The sequence below is a fragment of the Phasianus colchicus genome, chromosome 1 (genome assembly GCF_987193195.1).
Source record: "Phasianus colchicus chromosome 1, bPhaCol1.hap1.1, whole genome shotgun sequence".
In the NCBI taxonomy this organism is placed as follows: domain Eukaryota; kingdom Metazoa; phylum Chordata; class Aves; order Galliformes; family Phasianidae; genus Phasianus; species Phasianus colchicus.
This window is the reverse complement of record NC_143436.1, coordinates 141,291,831-141,311,338: the sequence shown is the minus strand read 5'-3', so window position 1 is coordinate 141,311,338 and position 19,508 is coordinate 141,291,831. Positions and strand designations below refer to the sequence as shown.

Genomic DNA, 19,508 nt, shown 5'->3' with positions numbered 1-19,508 from the left:
ACGTTATTTGGCCGGCCAAGCCCTCTGATTATTATCCATTACTGGCTTTCCACGCTGAAAGTGAAGAGGCAGGTAAAAGAAGAAAATAGGTGATCAAAAGGGACTTTAGGGCTCTGGGAAGACTGCTGAAGGGATCAGGAACACAAGGTGTGTTCTCCTCTGTTCTCTCAAATGGTGACACAAAAGGAGGAGGGTGGACACAACGAATGAATGGCTTTGCGAACGGTGTCGCACACAGGGCTTTGGGTACTATGGTTTGGGATGCAGCCTTGAGAAAGGCAGAATGCTGATGGTGGATGGGAGCAGACTGACTAGAAGGCCCACAGATATTCTCAGGAGCAAGCTAACTGGGCTGGTTAGCAGGGCTTAAAACTAGATATGATGGGGGAAGGAGGTGTACTGGGTGACAGAGAAGCGCACGGGAATGCTGTCACCTTGGAGGGAGTGGGGGAAAATCCCAGACTTGTCCTGGAGGTACTGGGGAGGGCTCCTCTGAGAAGGCAACAAGTCCAGTAGTTAAGCTGAAGTGCCTCTATACCAGTGCTCCTGGTGGATGAGAAGCTGGGTATGAGCCAGCAATGTGCTCTTGCAGCCCAGAAGGCCTACTGTGTTGCAGTACTGTCGGTACTGGGCTGCATTAAAAAAGGAGTGGCCAGCAGGGAGAGAGAGGTGGTTGTCCGCCTCTACTCAGCTCTTTTGAGGCCCCATCTGGAGTACTGCATCCAGGCCTGGGGCCCCCAGCACAGGAAGGATGTGGAGCTCTCGGAGCGGGTCCAGAAGAGGGCCACTAAGATGATCAGAGGGCTGGAGCTCCTCTCCTGTGAGGAAAGGTTGAGGGAACTGAGCTTGTTTAGCTTGGAGGCTCCGAAGAGATCTCGTTGTGTCCCTGTGGTACTTGAAGGGAGCATAGAAGCAGGAGGGCAAATGACTGCTTACGAGGGTGGATAGTGACAGGACAAGGGGGAATGGTTTTAAACTAAGACAGGGGAAATTTAGGAGGAAGTTTTTCACTTAGAGGATGGTGACGCACTGGAACAGGTTGCCCAAGGAGGTCGTGGATGCCCCATCCCTGGAAGCATTCAAAGTCAGGCTGGATGTGGCTCTGAGCAGCCTGGTCTAGCGGTTGGCGCCCTGCACATAGCAGGGGGGTTGGTAGGTCAACAGTTTGCTAATCTCATTACCTATGAGCCCACAGAGCACAGCAACAGCCTCTGGAACTTCCTTGGATGCACTCCGTTGACCTCCTTTAACTCAATCCTTGCTGAACTGTTGTAGGCGTCCTCAAGTTTCTTGAGAGAGTTGCTGGGCATTCCCCAATGCTCCTGGACTTTGACTTCAGAAGCCCCGGAGGTTTTCTGAAGTTTCTCGGATTCAGCAGTTGGGACTGCTGAGCAAAATGCTATGCGTGGGCTTCTTTCAGAGATGGCCCAGGCTGGCCAGGAGGGTTTGGCATGCAAAATCAAGAGTGAGACTGAGCAGCAAAATACTCAGTGCAGGCCAAAGCTAGATCACTAACTTCTGTCAGCTCTTGGGCAACCTTCTCTTTGGCTTAGACACTTTTAGTTAGGCAGTGAAACATGAGAAACGTTATCTGCAGCCTCTCCCTGTGATGGTGGTGAGTGAGGACAGTGTGTTTTGCCATTTGCCATGCTGCCGTGGGGTTGGTTCTGGCCTCTGCTGATACACATTGAGACCACATGTTCTCTTCACAGCCACACAGCTCCCCAGCGCTGCTGATCTTCTTATTCTTGGTCTGCTAGCGGGTATCTGGTGCACCCCACTTTGCTGCACTTTCACAGCAGCACACATTTCTCTGTTCCTGCACCTCCTGCCTTTTTGCTTGCACCTGAGCAGAAGAGCTCACCAATTTTTTTCTGCCTGTGAAAGTCAGACTGAAAGGACTGCTGCGAGGACTGAGAGAATGCAATAGTGAGTGCGGAGAATACGGCATAAGGAAGAGCCTTCAGATCTGGATGGAGATGCTACTTGAGCACCTACGTAAATCTTGTTTGCTGGGCAGAACAAAGTGTGCTAGAGTTCACAGGACACAAAGACAGTTCTAGTTGGGCAAAACAACAAACTCTGAGTCCAGATGACGAAGTTTGTGCCAACAAAGCAAACAGGGGTGGACCTAGCTGGGGAATGGCTGATAGGCAAATTGGGAAGAATGTGAACCCCAAGTATCAGCCAACGGGGCAAGGGGGAATGGCTCACCAGCATCGGGATACAGAGATAAAAGAGGGGCTGTCTCCCCCAGTACTTTGAGAAACCCCACAGGGATATACCCCAGTCCCTTTGTTGGAATAAAGAAAGCTGAAGACTCTCCTCTCTCTCTTTTTGAAATAAAGGTGATCAAGCAGGCTTCTTGGAGCAGAAACTTTCCTAGCAACAGCAAAGCAAGGCAGTTAGTCACTGCTTGATCCAGCACTGTCTTGGTGTCAGGGAGTTCAGTAGTGGTGCACCAGCCAGTCTTCAGCCAAGAAACAGTCCTGGGCCTTTCTGTTTGAAAGCAAACAGCTCCAAAGAAATGCTTTCAAATGTGAAACTGTCCAGAAGGTGTGACAACTGTCTCGTGCTCTAGATCTGCACCAGCAACAGAATAGAAAGCTATTTCTAGCTCAGTGACAAGTACAACTTGGGCGTGGTGTCACAATGTGGAATCAGCAGTGAATGCTCGTTCATAAGTATGGACATCATGCAATGAACTGATGGAACTGGGAAAGCTGCTAAGGGAGAATTAGAGTTCCCCAAACGCTCCAGTCCTTCCCACGTCGTTTCTGGGAGGAAGAGACAGAGTGACGTAGTGATGTAAGGACATTCCTTATTGCTCTGCATTGCCGAGCCTGCAGCACAATTAGGAGACCCTTCCTTCCCCGTCTGTCTGATGTATTTCTCTCACGGACACGGTGTGTTCTCTTCCGTGGCACACAGCTCCCCAGCGGTGCTGATCTCTGCATTCTTGGTCCTTTAGGGGTTCCGTGGTTCACCCAGTTTCACTGGTCTTCCACACGTGCATATATTTTTCCTCTCTTCTCCTGACTCTGGTGGCCTTTTGCTTCTATCATCAGCGTTTTCTGACTGCCTGGGGAAGTCAGTCTGAGAGGATTGCTGCGGGGGCTGATAGAATAAGGAAGGTGTTTCTGGGACATTGGAATTGGGAAGACCGTTCAGATTTGGGTTTGACTTCCCGGAATCCTTTTCAATTTCTATGGTAATTCTAGCAAAGGTCTGTCGTTTTTTTACTGGAGATGGGTCTTCCTTTCTTATGCAAAAGCAAACCTCACATAGCATTGAACCTCTGCAACAAAAAGAAAGGGTTTTTAGACAAGACTCAACATTTGTATGGCTTAAGAGACAAAGGTCAAAGAAATTTCTCAACACAAATCCCAGCAGAGGGCTGTCCACAGCTCTCACTGCAAGTGCTTCCCGCCACAGAGCAGCCAGCTAGCAAAGACTACTGGAGAAACAACTCACTCTTGTCTCTTCTTCAGCAGCTGTTTTGCCAGGTAACCCAAAGCTGCCAGAACAACCAGAGAGAACAGGACGGCAAGCACTGCAACTGCAGAGTGATCTTCTCCCCGTTTCTGATCCACTCCCTCTGCTGTTCTCACACCACCAGCACCTGCAGAACACGAGACAGTGCAACACACTCAGGAGTTCTGCACTACTGATGGTATCACAGTGTCTTGGAGAAGTGTGAGTGACTATAGTATTCACTCCATTACTGTCCCTGATTCTCGCCTCTCACTAACAGAGGATGAGGGTGATCTCTTACAGTCTTCCTGAGCAAGAGCCCACGTGCAAGGGAGAGGCTGAGAAATCACTATCTCCAGCTGTGTCTCAGGGAATGAATAGGCGTGCATTGCACATGCTGTACCTCCAAGGACCCAAAGCAGGATTCTGCAAGGTAAGCTCACAACCATCCTCTGTGGCCAGCTCTGCCAGTGCGGACAGAACAGCTCCTGTTATATGTTTGAATGCACCTCTTCAGCTTTGCATGGCAGTAAACACGCATTGCACAGAAGCTCTTCCCAACAGTCGATAGTATCTTCCTCTCAAGAAGGTTATCAGACAAAGACAACGTACCTCTGGGATACTCTTCAGGCTCAAAACCAAGATCCATCCGAGAACGTGGTACAGGAATCTTGGGTTCAACAGCTATAAGTAAACACAGAGGAGGAACATTTCCATTACAGATGGTGTAATCTTCATAATCAGCAGCTGCAGATGGGTCAGGCTGGCCTTCTAGATGCACCTGGCATCTCTCTGAGGAAACCCAGACACATCACTTACCCATGTGATTCCTCCAAGGCTCCAAGTCAGGAACCCACTGAGAAGCTGCAGAGCCAGCACCCGAGGCCACCTCTGCAAACAAAGGCAGAAGATAACAGCTCCTGACATACACTGCAATTAATCTGTTCAGCCGTGAATGGCAGCAAACACTCTCACTCGCAGACACTTGTCTCCCTCTTCCACTCGCAAGTATGTGGCAAATGGGTACCAGGTGCCAAAAGGGGCACCGTATTCGCACCAAACAAACCACGTTCAGCTTGGCTGGGGAAAGGATCCCCGAGCAGCTCTAAACTCTGCCCCAAATGCTGCTGTCTTTGCCATCAGCAAAGAGATACAAGGCTGGGGCTGCTGGCAAACACAGCTGTGCAGGGCAAAGAATCCCAGGGCACATCTCTGCTCTCCTGATGGCTACTCTGCCCTTCTCCACACCCCAGCATTAGCAAAGAAGAGTGTAATACATGTTCCACAGGAAGACAAGGCTGAAAGTACATGCTGACACTGTGAAATGAACCAAGACGGACCACTCACCCCTGGGGTAGCCTCGAAGCTGATGAAAATGGGGTGGCCCAGATACGCGGCGTACAGGCAGATCTGTAAAGAAACAGAAGAAAGATTTCCTTTCCGTATTCATAGAATCATAGAATCATCGAATGGCCTGAGTTGAAAAGGACCACAATGATCATCTTGTTTCAACCCCCTTGCTATGGGCAGGGTCGCCAACCACCAGACCAGGCTGCCCAGAGCCACATCCAGCCTGGCCTTGCATGCCTCCAGGAATGGGGCATCCACAATCTCTCTGGGCTAACTCTTCCAGTGTGTCAAACCTCACATAGCATTGCATCTCTGCAACAAAAAGAATGGGGTTTTAGACAAGATTCAAAATTTGTATGGCTTTCTATGCATCTTAGTGGCCCTCCTCTGGCCTCTTTCCAAGAGTTCTGTGTCTTTCTTGTACTGGGGGCTCCAGGCCTGGATGCAGTACTCCAGCTGGGGCCTCACAAGAGCCGAGTAGAGGGGGACAATCACATGCCTCTCTCTGCTGGCCACCCCTTTTTTAATGCAGCCCAGAACACAGTTGGCCTTTCAGGCTGCAAGCACACACTGCTGGCTCGTGTCCAGCTTCTTGTCTACCAGGACCCCCAAGTCTTTCTCTGCATGGCAGCTCTCAAGGAGATCTTCCCCCAGTCTGTATAAACACCTGGGATTGCCCTGACCCATGCACAAGGCAATGCACTTGGCCTTGTTGAACCTCATTATGTTCTCATGGGCCCACTTCTGCAGCCTGTCCAAGTCCTTCTGGATGTCTCCCCTTTCATTCTAATGCATCAACTGCACCTCTCAGGTTGGTGTCATCTGCAAACTTGCTGAGGTACACGTGAGTCCATCGAGTCTTGTGCTCGCAGAAGGGTTTTGCACTCCAGTACCTAGGTCTAACCTAACTAACTCTTTCAGTGTGGCTACAGTGGGAGCTAGCACCGACAAAGTTGTGATTTGTAGGATCTGCTCCGAGGAGGCAGACAAAGGATGAGTGTTGCCCGCTTTGCCCACCCAGTTGTGAACAAGCATTTGTAAATCCTTATCGGTTTGGCCATTCATAGAGTCATAGAATCATAGAGATGTTCAGGTTGGAAAGTCATCAAGTCCAACCTCAACTTAACCATACTACCCTAACTCTAACAACCCTCTGCTAAGTCATGTCCCTGGGCACCACATCCAAGCACTTTTTAAACACACCCAGGGATAGTTACTCAACCACCTCCTGGGGAGCCTATTCCAGTGCTTAACAACCCTTTCTGTAAAGAAGTTTCAACTGATATCCAACCTCGCTCTGGGTCAACCAGTATTGTCCCTGGAAATTTCTGGCTTGATACAAAGGCTCTTTCATGCATTAATTGTAAGCGGGCTGCTTTCTGAATACTCCAAGTCAGTTGGTGAAGCCCCTGCAGAATTGTAACCCAGTCACCTCTTTCCATAGGGTCGAGACCTCCTGCCTAGTGAGCTGCCTTCTGAGCCAGGGACCACGGGGTTTGGTAGTTCCCAGTAGTTAGGAAAACACCAGGCCCCAAAAACCTTCTGTCTCCTCTTCAATTAAAAGCATGCAGTCCCCTCCCATTAGGGCAACTCTCCACACAAGTTCTGTCTGTCTCCTTAGCATTCCTGCTGTACTTCTCCTGCAGTTTAGCCAGCTCCTGGGCTGAGTACAGGATCTCTCTGATTGTAACTGTCGGTGGATTTCCCCCTTCTTCTCATCATAGTTCTATTTCTCTTTATTTAGAGATCTCATCTGTCTTGGGGGCTCAGTTCTACTGAGTCTCTCCTGAGCCTGTGCTAGTTTGGTGCTGGGAAAGACAGGGGGAAAGGCTCTTCCTCTTCTATGCTACCCAGTTGCATACTGGGTTAATTTCCTGCCTGTGCTTTAATTTATTAAAAGACAGGAGAGCAAGAGGGGAAAAAGAAAAGGAGAGAGAGGGGAAAAAAAGGGAAGTCACCACTGTGGACCCTGTGATGATGTCCTGAGGGTCTGTCCTCCTCCTCCTTTTGGGGTGGTCGAGGATGTGTCGGGGCGAGCACTGCCAGCTGTGGAGTTGGCAATGCTTTTCATGCCATATGATGGTGCCCTCCAATTGGGCTAGGAGCTGTTGCCAGGCTGAGACAGTTCAGAAACAGACGCAGAATTCACAGTGTTACAGTTCTGTATAGTACTGTCACAGAGTCTGAGCCAGAAAGAAATATGTCTCTTCAGTCTCATAGCCCTTCACTAGCAGGATCCTCAACTTACATGTCCACCCTCTGAATGACCAATGAAGCAGTTTTGCTGCCCACCCCCCCTTCCCCTCCCCTCCCCCCCCTCTGCCCCCCCGCCCCGACTTCACCACGAATCAAGAACTCTACCGTCTTGTGATCACTTCTGTTCAATACAGCTGCCAACCAACATATCTCCCACCAGGCCTTTGCAGTTTATGAACAGCAGGTCTAGTGAGGCTCCTTCCCTGGTAGGCTCTCTGACCACGGTAGTCTTGCATCTATGTTGAGCTCGTGGCACTACAGTGCTTCCTTGCTGTAGACCTTGGTAGGCCTCCAGAGGGTGACAAACCTCCCTAGCTGATAAACCAGGCTGGAGCTGGGCTATGGACACAGCTTATCAAGGTCTCTCCCAAACAATGGCTAAAGGGCTACCTGACTCTCCCACAGCAAAGGGCACCTGCAATAGAGGCTCCCATCACCCTAAGTCAATGGCTGGCTTGTCTCACTTCTTAGGAGCCTCTAGAGCACAGTGGCAGTCTTGGAATTTCTTTGGATACAGCCTTCTGAACTCTAACTTAATCCCTGCCTAAAAGCAACAGGCATCCTCAAGTTTCTCAGAGGGTTGCTGGGCATTCCTCAGTGCACCTGGACCTCACCTCCAGAAGACCCTGAGGTCTTCTGAAGCTTCTCAAGTTCATCAGTTGGAACTGATGCACAAAACTTGTGTGTCTGTAGACTAAATTCAGGGATGGCCAGGAAGTTCCTGCATGGAAAATCAAGGACTGAGTGGGAACATACACCAAGCAGGCCAAAGCTAGATCAGTAACTTCTGTCAGCTCCTAGGCGACCTTCTCTTTGGCTTAGACATGTTCATTTAGGCAATGCATCTGGGAAACACTGTCTGTGGACCTCCTCTGCACATTTGGTGGTGATGAAAGAGGACAGTGTCTCCTGCCATTTGTCATGCTGCTGTGGGGTTGGTTCTGGTCTGCTAGTGGGTATCTCGTGCAGCCCACTTCTCTGTACTTCCACAGAAGCACATATTTATCTCTTTTCCCACACGTGGTGTGTCTTTGCTTGCACCTGAGCAGAAGAGCTCACCAATTTTTTTCTGCTTATGAAAGTCAGACAGAGAGGACCGTTGTGAGGATGGGAAAAACAGGGCAGAGAGTGCTGAGAACATGGCATTGGGAAGAGCATTCAGATGTGGGCTTGACTTGCATGAAAGGTCTTCAGTGTCTGTGGTAATTCCTGATTTGGGCTATTCTTCTAGCTGAGCATGGTCTTTGCCTCTCATGTCAATGGCAGCTTCATCTAACATTCCACCAAGAAGTCATATAAAGCATTTTATTATGTGCCAGTGGACACTCCCATTATTGGAAGAAAGCAAGCTGATCTCCGCATTCTTGGACCACTAGGGGTTATATGGTTCACCCCGTTTCACTGGTCTTCCACGTGTGCATATACATTTCCTCTCTTCTTCTGACTCTGATGGCCTTTCGCTTTCATCATCAGAGTCTTCTGACTGCCAGTCTGAGTCAGTCTGAGAGGATTGCTCCGGGGACTGACAGAATAAGGAAGGTGTTTCTGGGACCTTGGAATTGGGAAGACCGTTCAGATTTGGGTTTGACTTCCCGGAATCCTTTTCAATTTCTATGGTAATTCTGGCAGAGGTCTGTCGTTTTTTTACTGGAGATGGGTCTTCCTTTCTTTTGCAAATGCAAGCTGCACCTAGCACTGCACCTCTGCAATAAAAAGAAAAGGGTTTTAGAGGAGACTCAACATTTGTATGGCTTAAGAGACAAAGGTCAAAGAAATTTCTCAACACAAATCCCAGCAGAGGGCTGTCCGCAGCTCTCACTGCAAGTGCTTCCTGCCACAGAGCAGCCAGCTAGCAAAGACTACTGGAGAAACAACTCACTCTTGTCTCTTCTTCAGCAGCTGTTTTGCCAGGTAACCCAAAGCTGCCAGAACAACCAGAGAGAACAGGACGGCAAGCACTGCAACTGCAGAGTGATCTTCTCCCCGTTTCTGATCCACTCCCTCTGCTGTTCTCACACCACCAGCACCTGCAGAACACGAGACAGTGCAACACACTCAGGAGTTCTGCACTACTGATGGTATCACAGTGTCTTGGAGAAGTGTGAGTGACTATAGTATTCACTCCATTACTGTCCCTGATTCTCGCGTCTTACTAACAGAGGATGAGGGTGATCTCTTACAGTCTTCCTGAGCAAGAGCCCACGTGCAAGGGAGAGGCTGAGAAATCACTACCTCCAGCTGTGTCTCAGGGAATGAATAGGCGTGCATTGCACATGCTGTACCTCCAAGGACCCAAAGCAGGATTCTGCAAGGTAAGCTCACAACCATCCTCTGTGGCCAGCTCTGCCAGTGCGGACAGAACAGCTCCTGTTATATGTTTGAATGCACCTCTTCAGCTTTGCATGGCAGTAAACACGCATTGCACAGAAGCTCTCCCCAGCAGTTGATAGTATCTTCCTCTCAAGAAGGTTATCAGACAAAGACAACGTACCTCTGGGATACTCTTCAGGCTCAAAACCAAGATCCATCTGAGAACGTGGAACAGGAATCTTGGGTTCAACAGCTATAAGTAAACACAGAGGAGGAACATTTCCATTACAGATGGTGTAATCTTCATAATCAGCAGCTGCAGATGGGTCAGGCTGGCCTTCTAGATGCACCTGGCATCTCTCTGAGGAAACCCAGACACATCACTTACCCATGTGATTCCTCCAAGGCTCCAAGTCAGGAACCCACTGAGAAGCTGCAGAGCCAGCACCCGAGGCCACCTCTGCAAACAAAGGCAGAAGATAACAGCTCCTGACATACACTGCAATTAATCTGTTCAGCCGTGAATGGCAGCAAACACTCTCACTCGCAGACACTTGTCTCCCTCTTCCACTCGCAAGTATGTGGCAAATGGGTACCAGGTGCCAAAAGGGGCACCGTATTCGCACCAAACAAACCACGTTCAGCTTGGCTGGGAAAAGGATCCCCGAGCAGCTCTAAACTCTGCCCCAAATGCTGCTGTCTGCCATCAGCACTTCAAGAGACACAAGGCTGGGGCTGCTGGCAAACACAGCTGTGCAGGACAAAGAATCCCAGGGCACATCTCTCTGTGCTCTCCTGATGGCTACTCTGCCCTTCTCCACACCCCAGCATTAGCAAAGAAGAGTGTAAGACACGTTCCACAGGAAGACAAGGCTGAAAGTACATGCTGACAGTGTGAAATGAACCAATATGGACCACTCACCCTTGGGGTAGCCTTGAGGCTGATGAAAATGGTTCAGCCCAGATACCTGGTGCACAGGCAGATCTAAAAAGTAACAAGAGAAAGGGTTTCCTTTCCGCATTATGCCATGATTCTCAGTAAAGGGACTGCAGGGCCTGGCAGGGGATCACGTAGTGTTGTGAGAGCCACATGTAGGTCTAGATTCTGCCAGGTCCCAAACAGAGGCTTGGGTGAGTCATGCATGGGAATCAGACACATCTCCAAGGAAAACCATGCCCCTGGGATTCTTACCACGTTCCATGTCAGCTTCCATGGGATATGCTCCGTACATGTCACCAACACGTTCATCTGCAATGGAGAACAAAGCAGAAAAGCTGTCAAGACCTGTTGCCATGTGCTTCTTCATAAGCGATCTACAGCGCCCGGAGCTGGAATCGGAGGAGCTCTCCCCTCTGGGACGTCCCTGTGTGCTCCAAGGTGGGACGTGTGCTGAAGCTGGAGAGCCATCACCTCACACGGAACAGAGCTGATGTAAGAGCCTGGTTGTTTCCTTGGAGGACCCACCATCCAAGGCTGCTTTCCAGGAAGCCTCGGGGGTTTGCTTCCCCAGTGCACCCCTCAGTACCCAACCTACCTGGACTCAGTGCTCCCCACGGGACATACTGTTGTTGTCCATGACATAGAGCCACCAGGAAGAGAAGAAGGAAGAGGAAAAAGCAACAGCTGGGTGCACTTGTCTCCCGTAGTTGCCCCATGCTACCTCTTGTCCACCAGTAACAAGCACCCTCCTTGCAGGCCTGAGGCACAAGTGGTACCTCCTGGTATGACATAACACGGGGTTCCTGAATGTCTTCACGGGGCCCATTATGACCTCACAAAGCACCTCTGATGATGCAAGAAAAACGTGCCTAACCTTCCTGAGTTATACAGAACTTCTTGAGCACCTTATTAAGGAGTAAATCACAAAAAAAGTCAGTTGTTTTAGTTATTCCTGAAAAGTTGGTTTGGATGTTCAGTACTGCCTTCAAACTGAGTTGTTAGCATTGTAGGAATCTCAAGCTTCACCACCAACTGAACTGTGTCAGGAAAACAACAGAAATCCCATTGATCCCATCCCTTGGTAGATACAGCTATGTTTCCTACACAGCATAACAAACCTCATAACACTGACTCACTGTGTCTGGTTAGACTGAAGTCTTTTAGCTATCTGCAGAGTTCCGAGTGGAGTCTGGCATAAACCTTCTACTTTCTTTTGATGTGCTGTGCTGTGCTTTAGACTGTTCTGGGCATAGAGCAAATACAAGGATTTGCTGCTCAAAATCCAAGGCTGAAATTCCTGAAACAGCCTTTAGAGGACAGCGAAGAATTGCAAATGAAACATTTTCAGGTCTGGTCTCAGTCTTGGATCTTTGGGTGATTTTGTTGTTGTTGTTGTTGTTGGGTTTTTTGTTTGTTTGTTTGTTGTTGTTTCTTTTAATATGGGTTATGAGTTATGATTTAAAATGCAGCCTAGGTGTTGCTTCTGTATTTAAAATGCAGCCTAGGTGTGACTACTATATTAATATGTGCTGGTTTATGTGTTATGGCTTTCTAAGTCAAGGCTGCATTTTTATTTATATTGTAGTGTTTTGTACTGTGGCGAATTCCAGTCTCCACCATAAAATCCATGTCTCTGTTGTCTTTCACTTTGCTAAGCTGCAATTCATACTGAGCAAACTGCCAAGCCATCAGCAGGATTTGAGTGTCTCGTGCCCAGATCTAATGGAAAAGAGAACAGAGTGTCCTGACAAGAAAATACTGGTGCTGCTGTCAGTCCGCAATGATCCTGGGCTTTGACATGGGGACTTTAAGTCCATGAGAAACTTACTTTATGGGTCCAAATATTGCACTTCTCACTCCATTGGAAAATTTGGGCAAAGTGTGTTAAGAGTTGTCTCTAAATTGTAGCCTGGTTTTGATCCAAATTAGTTGAGTCTGGAATGGGGTTGTCAGCACCAGCTGCAGATACTTTGCTGCTTCGGGATGCTATTTGCTGCCACTGGCATAATCTACATCTAATAATGTAGTACTGAAATACCATGTGGTTCGGTGCTGGTTTGGCCTGCATCATATGTATGACACCAAAATAAATGCTGAGGTTGCCTGCTTGCTTGTGTTAGACTTTGAGCAGTCTCCCAGATATGATGGGACAGCCCTGGGAGGGCCAGAGCAGTGGCCCAGGGCCAGTTTCCCTGCAGCCTAGGAGCCTTCAGACACACAGTCCCATGTGGGCAAGGGCGTGGTCTGTTTTTGGCTGCCCTGTTCACCTGAAAAAAACTGAAGTTTGTAGGCAGAAGTTTGACGATAATTTTATGTGAGGTAAAGGCACGGCCACCTCCTCCAGCTGCTCTGGCCCAGAGCACCTTCCACCTGACTTGCTTATGCTCAGCCTGATGCCCAGAGACCTGGGCTCTCTGCCCAGGCTGGGAGACATGGCTGGTGCTTTCCCTTTTGCAGGCTCAGCTTGTAGCAGTGCTGAGTAGGTATCTCAGAGACATCCACACCCAGAGAAAGGATGCTGACATGATGCTGACAGGCTGCCTCGGCCAAGGGCTGCCTTCAAAGGGACTCACATAAACACAGACAGCTGAGACGCAACACCAGGCACGAGGGCTATGACCTGCAGCTTTGCTGCAACATCGATGTGGAGCCCTAAGCTGGCCTCGCTCACCACAGCACCATCTACAGCCGATGTGGGAACACACACCATTCCTGTCCCAGTGGCTGGGATGGGAAGACCACAATCCATTCAGCATCTGGCAACGGCCTGCAGGCCTGCACCACAGGCCTGACTCCAGTAGCTGTCAGCAACCTCACTCTCACACACACAGGGCCCACCAACGACTGGCACTTTTTTTTTTTAATGCTTTAATAAAGATGTTAAAAAAATAAAATGGGCTTTATTATCTATATACGTTACCTATATTATATGTCTTATGAGGGCTGCTCCAGAAATAATGCCCCCTATTTTATATATTGCCCCAAAATATCACAGGTGGATGGTGGGGGCATGGCAGTAGAAGCTGAACCTTCTAACCAGTATTCATTGCACGCTGTAATCAAGCGACAGATGGCAGTGGTGGGGCAGTGTGACATGATGATGTCTGACATAAAACGTCGTATGAGGCTCCCCAGGGAGTCCCCAGTGATGACAACTCTTTTCCTAATTGATGCCGTAGCAATACAGGGAGCAGCCTGACTTGCCACAGGCAACCTCTTCTGCGTGGATGGACCTTCACCCACATCCACATCCCTCTGTCCCTCCAGCTAGAGCCTCATACCTGTTCTATAAGGGCACCTGGGAGGGTGGGACAGGCTGAGAGGCAGTCTGCTGGCTGCCCAGAACTGGGACTTGTTTCCATCCCTGTCTGTGAGATCAATCATAGAATCACAAGGTTGGAAAGTACCTACAAGATCATCTAGTCCAACCGTCCTCCCATTACCCTTGCTACCACAAGCCACTAAACCAGATCTCGCAGCTCCTCATCCAGATGCCTCTTGAACGCTGCCAGGGACGGCGACTCCACCACCTCCCTGGGCAGCCATTCCAGTGCCTGACTACTCTCTGAGAGAAAAAGTTCTTCCTTATGTCCAATCTAAACCTCCTCTGGTACAACTTTGGCCATTTCCTCGGGTCCTGTTTGTTGCCTGGGAGAAGAGGCCCTCCTCATCACAGCCTCCCTTCAGGAAGTTGTAGAGTGCAGCGAGGCCTCCTCTGAGCCTCCTCTTCTCCAGATTAAACAATCCCAGCTCTCTCAGACACTCCTCATAAGACTTGTGCTCCAGACGCCTCATCAGTTTTGTTGCCCCTCTCTGGACACATTCCAGGGCCTCAATGTCTTTCTTGTAGTGAGGGGCTCAAAACTGAACAATACTTGAGGTGCGGCCTCACCAGTGCTGAGTACAGGGGGGTGATTACCTCCCTGCTCCTGCTGGCCACACTATTCCTAATGCAGGCCGGGATGGCATTGACCCTCTTGGCCACCTGGGCACGCAGTCGACCTCCTCTTACTGCCTACCTGTAAGAGGGCAGATGGTCTACTGCTATTTGTACAGCGATCCCCAGTGCCTTTCCTGCAGGGATGGTGTGACTCCACTCCCTCTCACAATTCAAGATGCTTCTCAACCTCTCCACCTCCCCCTTTTAGCTGGGCGACCAGGCTGAGCAGATCATCCACTTGCTCACACATGCACAGGTGGCATCCCTGCTGCCCTCCTGTAGCAGCGACAGGCTCAGCCTCGACCGGAACCACTCCATGGACATAAATGCTGTCTGTGTCGCCACGTTCCTTTTTGCCACAGCTCCCTGTGGTGTGAAACCAAGGCAGTGCCTAGTTGCTACAAAAGAGCCGGCACTCCTCCCTCCGCCCACCCATGTCACAGCCTCCACCCTGCAGGGTGAGGGGGCTGGGAGCATTGCCATGATCTCCCCTGGCTTATTAGTGCTCCTTTGTTTTGTTTTGTTTTCGTCGCGATTTGGACCCTCTATGAACAGTCCCTTGGCATAACTCTCCACTGCTAAGCCGATCTACTCCAGGTCTGCCCTGAAATGGCAGCTGCAGGCACTTCTTGATACAGAAAGAGCGCTTTTGATGCGTAGCTTATAATAGAATCGTAGACTGTTTGGGGCTGGAAGAGACCTGTAAGGTCATATTGTTCCCCCGTCCCTGCTCTAGGCAGCGACACCTCCCACCAGACCAGGTTGCTCACAGCCCCATCCAGCCTGCCTTGAATGCTCCGGTGAGAGGGCATCCACAACCTTGCTGGGCAACCTGTTCCAGTGTCTCACCACCCTCACAGTCAAGAATTTCTTCCTAACATCTAGTCTAAATCTACTCCCTTCCAGTTTAAAACCATTTTCCCTCATCCCGTCTCTATGTGCCCTTATAAAAAGCCCCTCTCCTGTTTTCCTGCAGGCCGCTTCAGGTACTGGAAGGCTGCTATAAGGTGCCCCCAGAGCCTTCTCCAGCCTGAAGAGCTCCAGCCCTCTCAGCCTGTTCTCATAGCAAAGGTGCTCCAGCCCTCTGATCATCTCTACGGGCCTCCTGTTGTGACCCTTCAACCTCAATATTTCCTGTACTTGGGTGATCATTGCATTGAGAAAGAAAATATTTTAGAAGTAAAAAGAAGGATCAGATACATAGAAGAAACACTACTGTAACAGTATTTTGCTTTCTTAAAGGCATGAAGTTTATGCCAAAACCAGTAGAATTTGACATGGCCATTAATAAAATACGTACAAGAATAGTAACAGTGGTAGACGAATGGCATTTACAAGACAGACTCTTCTTGTAATACTTCAGAACTTGTAGAAGTAAAATGAAAAAAAAAGCAGAACTTATGTGACAGAAAGAAGCCCCTCATTACAGAATACTTCATTCATGTAAACTTCCTAAAATTAAAGGGATGGTAAAATTGAAGAAAAAAATTTCTCTGTCTTAGCAAACAGGGAGTTATAGCAATTCTTGCCTACTACTAACAAGACATTTTTTTTTTTTCATCAAGGCTTCAGAAAATCAAAGTTGAAATCATATGCACCAAGTCATTTTTCACAATTTTCAACTATTTTTTTTCCAAGATTTACTGATGCATGTTAGCCACTTAGATCATATAATTTGTCAATGCCTTTTTTTGTTGTTGCATCTGAAGAAATTCGTTAAAATAGATCCCAGATCCAGATGATACCAAAACTCCCAAATTGCAGACTGTCTCTGCTCACTCATCAGTGTCTAGGGAGAGATGTTGTTGTTAGAATGCCCTTGCGGACAGTTTGCTCATGTCACCAGAAGTCACAGTTTAGTCCTGCCTTGGAATATGATTTGTGGCCTACTTTAATTATGTCATCCAGTGGTTATTTATCCCATCTATGTTAGATGTGGGAGAAATCTGTGCCTTCCCAACAGACTGGGTATTAGTCACTGGTTTAAAGGATACTAGCAAAAGCAGGTTCTTTTGCACAAGGAAGCAGTGTCTTTTGAGGCCACACCTTGAGTATTGTGTTCAGTTTCGGGCCCCTCACTACAGGAAAGACATTGAGGTCCCAGAGTGTGTCCAGAAGAGGGCAACAAAGCTGGTGAGAGGTCTGGAGCACAGGTCTTAGGAGAAGTGGCTGAGGGAGCTGGGATTGTTCAGTCTGGAGAAGAGGAGGCTCAGGAATGACCTTGTCACTCTCTACAAATACCTGAAGGGAGGTTGTGTTGAAGTGGGAATCGGACTCTTCTCCCATGCAACTAGCAATAGGACTAGAGGGAAGTTGTGCCAGGGGAGACTCAGGTTGGACATCAGGAAATAATTCTTCTCAGAGAGAGTGATCAGGCACTGGAACGGACTGCCCAGGGAGGTGGGAACTATCCCACGAGGTGTTCAAGAAACATTCAGGCATTGCACTGAGGGGCATCATTAATATATAATAGTGGGAAATATTGGTGATAGGTGGGCGGTTGGACTGGATGATCTTAGAGGTCTTTTCCAACCTTGGTGATACTATTATTCTATAATTCTATGATTCTATGTTTCTAAGTAATATTTTGATATTTAAATTGTATTTTAAATGATCATTGCACAAATGGAAATGATGGCCCATGGTCTTGAGAGCGCTCTCTGTCCTGGTGTCCTTTAAACTTTTCCCACTTAAGATCTCCCTGAATGACTCTTCCCCCAGAAATGAGAGTAAGTTTTATAAGGGCACGTGGTGCTTGAAGTGTGCTTCCCTGAAGTAAATTTCAGCAATGCTGAATGTCAGCAGAGTAGCTACAACCAAACCAACTGCCCGCAAAAGGAGAAGAAAGGGCAAGCTACCCCGTCTGTTCTCTTTCTCCCTGACTTGACCTGAGAAGAATGATCTACCCTCTGAAGAGCATTTTGAAGAGCAGGGAGAGCTCCTTCTCTGTTGCCTGTCAGCAGCCCCTGCTCTCCAGGCAGGGGGAGAAAAAGGATGCCAGAAGCTTCTTCTCTCTCTGCCTAGTCCTAAATAAAAACAAACAGATCGCTTCAGTGCTAGAAGCAGCAGCTCCCAAATAGCATAATAAAACACTGATTTATGAGTTTTACCTTCAATACAGCAACCCAGGAGAAGTTTCTCTGAGGAAGAGTGTGGAGCTCTAACATAATGCTAGGCAACTTCTGCTCCTCATCATCTCCTACCAGTATGGTGTCCTGCCTCATTCCAGGTTTTCTGCTGTGGTATCCAAGCTAAGTGATCACCAGAGGCACTATCTGGTCAACATGGAAAGTAGTTACCTTCATTTGTAATTCCCACCACCTCCAACTAAAATGTTGAGGTTATTCACCTTCATTCTCTTTCTAAGGTCTTGCTGCTTGGCATATTCCTTACTTTTTACCAGACAAGATATGTATTTCCCAGGGTCATCCAGTCAAGACTGCTTGCAGATCAGCATTTAAAATAATTAATGAACTGAGTCAGTGAAATTCAGTTTTCTCTTCCTGTCTGTATCTACACAATGCACTGTTGTATAGTGAAACTGAGCCTTACCTAGCACAAGAGAGGTATCAATTTGGCTTTTTGGTCTTTTATTACTTAACTGAGGAAACTAATCCTCGTGATGTCTTAAACACTTGCTTTAGGCCTTATAGTTGGGTTTTCTTCAGCTGAAAGACAGAAAATATTTTTCTATCACTGCATGACCTCAGCTACGGAAATACTAGGGTAGACTTTGTCATAATTTTGTTGCTGTTCAGCTGTTATATATATACAACAAATACAAAGGAAATCTCCAGTAAGGCAAGATGTGAGAATTCACAGTGAGACACTGCACAAAACTAATGGTCTATTTGCCGCAACAGTTTTGAAATCCAACCGTGCAAATTTGGTTTCATAATTTATCAAACAGACCCTAAGAAAACACTAAAAATAAAACTTATAAATGGTTCTAGACAAGCAGTCTTTTCCAGCTGAAATATATTATACAGCACAAAGAAAGTTAAGTGCAGTAATACTCCTTATAACAGTAATAATGCAGTAAAAATTCTCTCAGTAGTATTAATGCAGTAAAAATTCTCTCAGTAATCATTCTCTTATGCAGTACATCTTCAGTGGAAAACCTGGAATTTTTAACTTGTAGCTAGTAGATTATGGAAAAATGGCCAGGAATGGTATGTATTTATTGAACTGAGAGAAGTAGATTCTAGCGGAAATGCTGCTTATCCTCGAGGTCTCTCTCTACTGCTTTGGAATATCTTTGTTTATACTCCTTTGTTGTTTGTTTTTTGTTTGTTTGTTTGATTGATTGTTTGTTTGTTTCCCCAGAGATCCATTCTGAAGCTGAGTTTTGGATGCCAAAGGAACATGGTGTATTGGGTATAAACGACACGGTATCAGCTGCAGAGGTGGCCTCTGTGAGAAGAGATGAGGGGCTGCCCTGTGATGGATGCAGCCATTTCCATTTCACTGGCCACAGCTGAGCCCAACAACAACTCTTGATGATAACATATTTTAAAAAGGGCAAATAACACTGAACAGGCAGAAGTTTGGGGAGGAAGGGGGTGAGTAGTGGTAAACGAGAGTGAAAATAACAAAGTCAGAGAAGGAAAAGGAAGAAGGCCACCACAAGTAGTCACACTGTAGCCCACGGGGGACCCCACACCAGAGCACTCAGGTATTCCTGTGGTCAGTGGAAAGTCCACATCAGAACCCCTGCTTTGTGGGAGGAAAAGAGCAGCACAGAGAACAGTCTTGTGTACTGATTTGTGTACCTGCCTCGCTGAAAGGACTGACTGTATCCACAGTGTAACAAGGAGGAGAGGATAGGAGTCTGAAGAGAAGGAGTAAGTTTGAGAAAAGGGAAAGTATTGTTTTAATGCTTATATTTTTTCTCCCTGCTACACAAATCAGTACTTTTTTTTCTAATTTCTAGTAAATGGACTTTCTCCAACTCAAGTCAGTATACCTTAATATGAGTTGACATGTCAATGAACAAGAAAGCAGGAAAGAAAAGATATGAAAAGAAGAAATGAATTAATAGGAGAGTGGAAAGGCAGGGGGATGGACGGCTTCTTACTATGATCTTTGGTGTTGCAAAAGGAGAGCACTGCCGTGTGGAAGGAATGAAAGTTGTACCTAACTAGGTAGGAAAAGAAAGTTATTTCCTTATTTAAAACTAAGTCCAAAATTGACCTAATGGTCAAGTAAAAAGAAGTAAAGGCTGACAAGAAGAGATCA

At 47.7% G+C, this 19,508-nt stretch overlaps 1 protein-coding gene across 3 annotated transcripts; it reads right to left on the bottom strand.

Moving 5' to 3' along the window:
• Positions 1–2,634: 2,634 nt before the first annotated feature.
• LOC149920087 (uncharacterized) lies at positions 2,635–14,073 on the bottom strand. 3 transcript variants are annotated; one of them, XM_090128941.1, is made up of 7 exons: positions 10,926–14,073; positions 10,583–10,801; positions 4,822–4,884; positions 4,294–4,365; positions 4,087–4,158; positions 3,475–3,622; positions 2,635–3,298 (listed from the first exon to the last, which is right to left on the bottom strand). In XM_090128941.1, exons 1-7 carry the CDS (start codon positions 11,119–11,121, stop codon positions 2,968–2,970), a joined length of 1,101 nt encoding a protein of 366 aa, XP_089985067.1. In that variant the 5' UTR covers positions 11,122–14,073; the 3' UTR covers positions 2,635–2,967. The 3 variants fall into 3 exon arrangements, with proteins under 3 accessions (XP_089985067.1, XP_089985061.1, XP_089985070.1); XM_090128935.1 differs by lacking the exons at positions 2,635–3,298; positions 3,475–3,622; positions 4,087–4,158; positions 4,294–4,365; positions 4,822–4,884 and adding exons at positions 7,820–8,783; positions 8,960–9,107; positions 9,572–9,643; positions 9,779–9,850; positions 10,313–10,375; XM_090128944.1 differs by lacking the exons at positions 2,635–3,298; positions 3,475–3,622; positions 4,087–4,158; positions 4,294–4,365; positions 4,822–4,884 and adding exons at positions 7,820–8,783; positions 8,960–9,107; positions 9,572–9,643; positions 9,779–9,850; positions 10,313–10,375 and having other exon boundaries at positions 10,583–10,639.
• Between the last annotated feature and the right edge of the window lie 5,435 nt (positions 14,074–19,508).

Excerpts from the sequence above, each read along its gene's own strand:
- LOC149920087 (XM_090128941.1), bottom strand. The coding sequence starts at position 11,121 with ATGTCATACCAGGAGGTACCACTTGTGCCTCAGGCCTGCAAGGAGGGT. Across the intron at positions 4,885-10,582 it reads GGAAGCTGACATGGAACGTG|ATCTGCCTGTACGCCGCGTA; the intron begins GTAAGAATCCCA and ends GTTTCTTTACAG. Across the intron at positions 4,366-4,821 it reads GCTTCGAGGCTACCCCAGGG|AGGTGGCCTCGGGTGCTGGC; the intron begins GTGAGTGGTCCG and ends CTTTGTTTGCAG.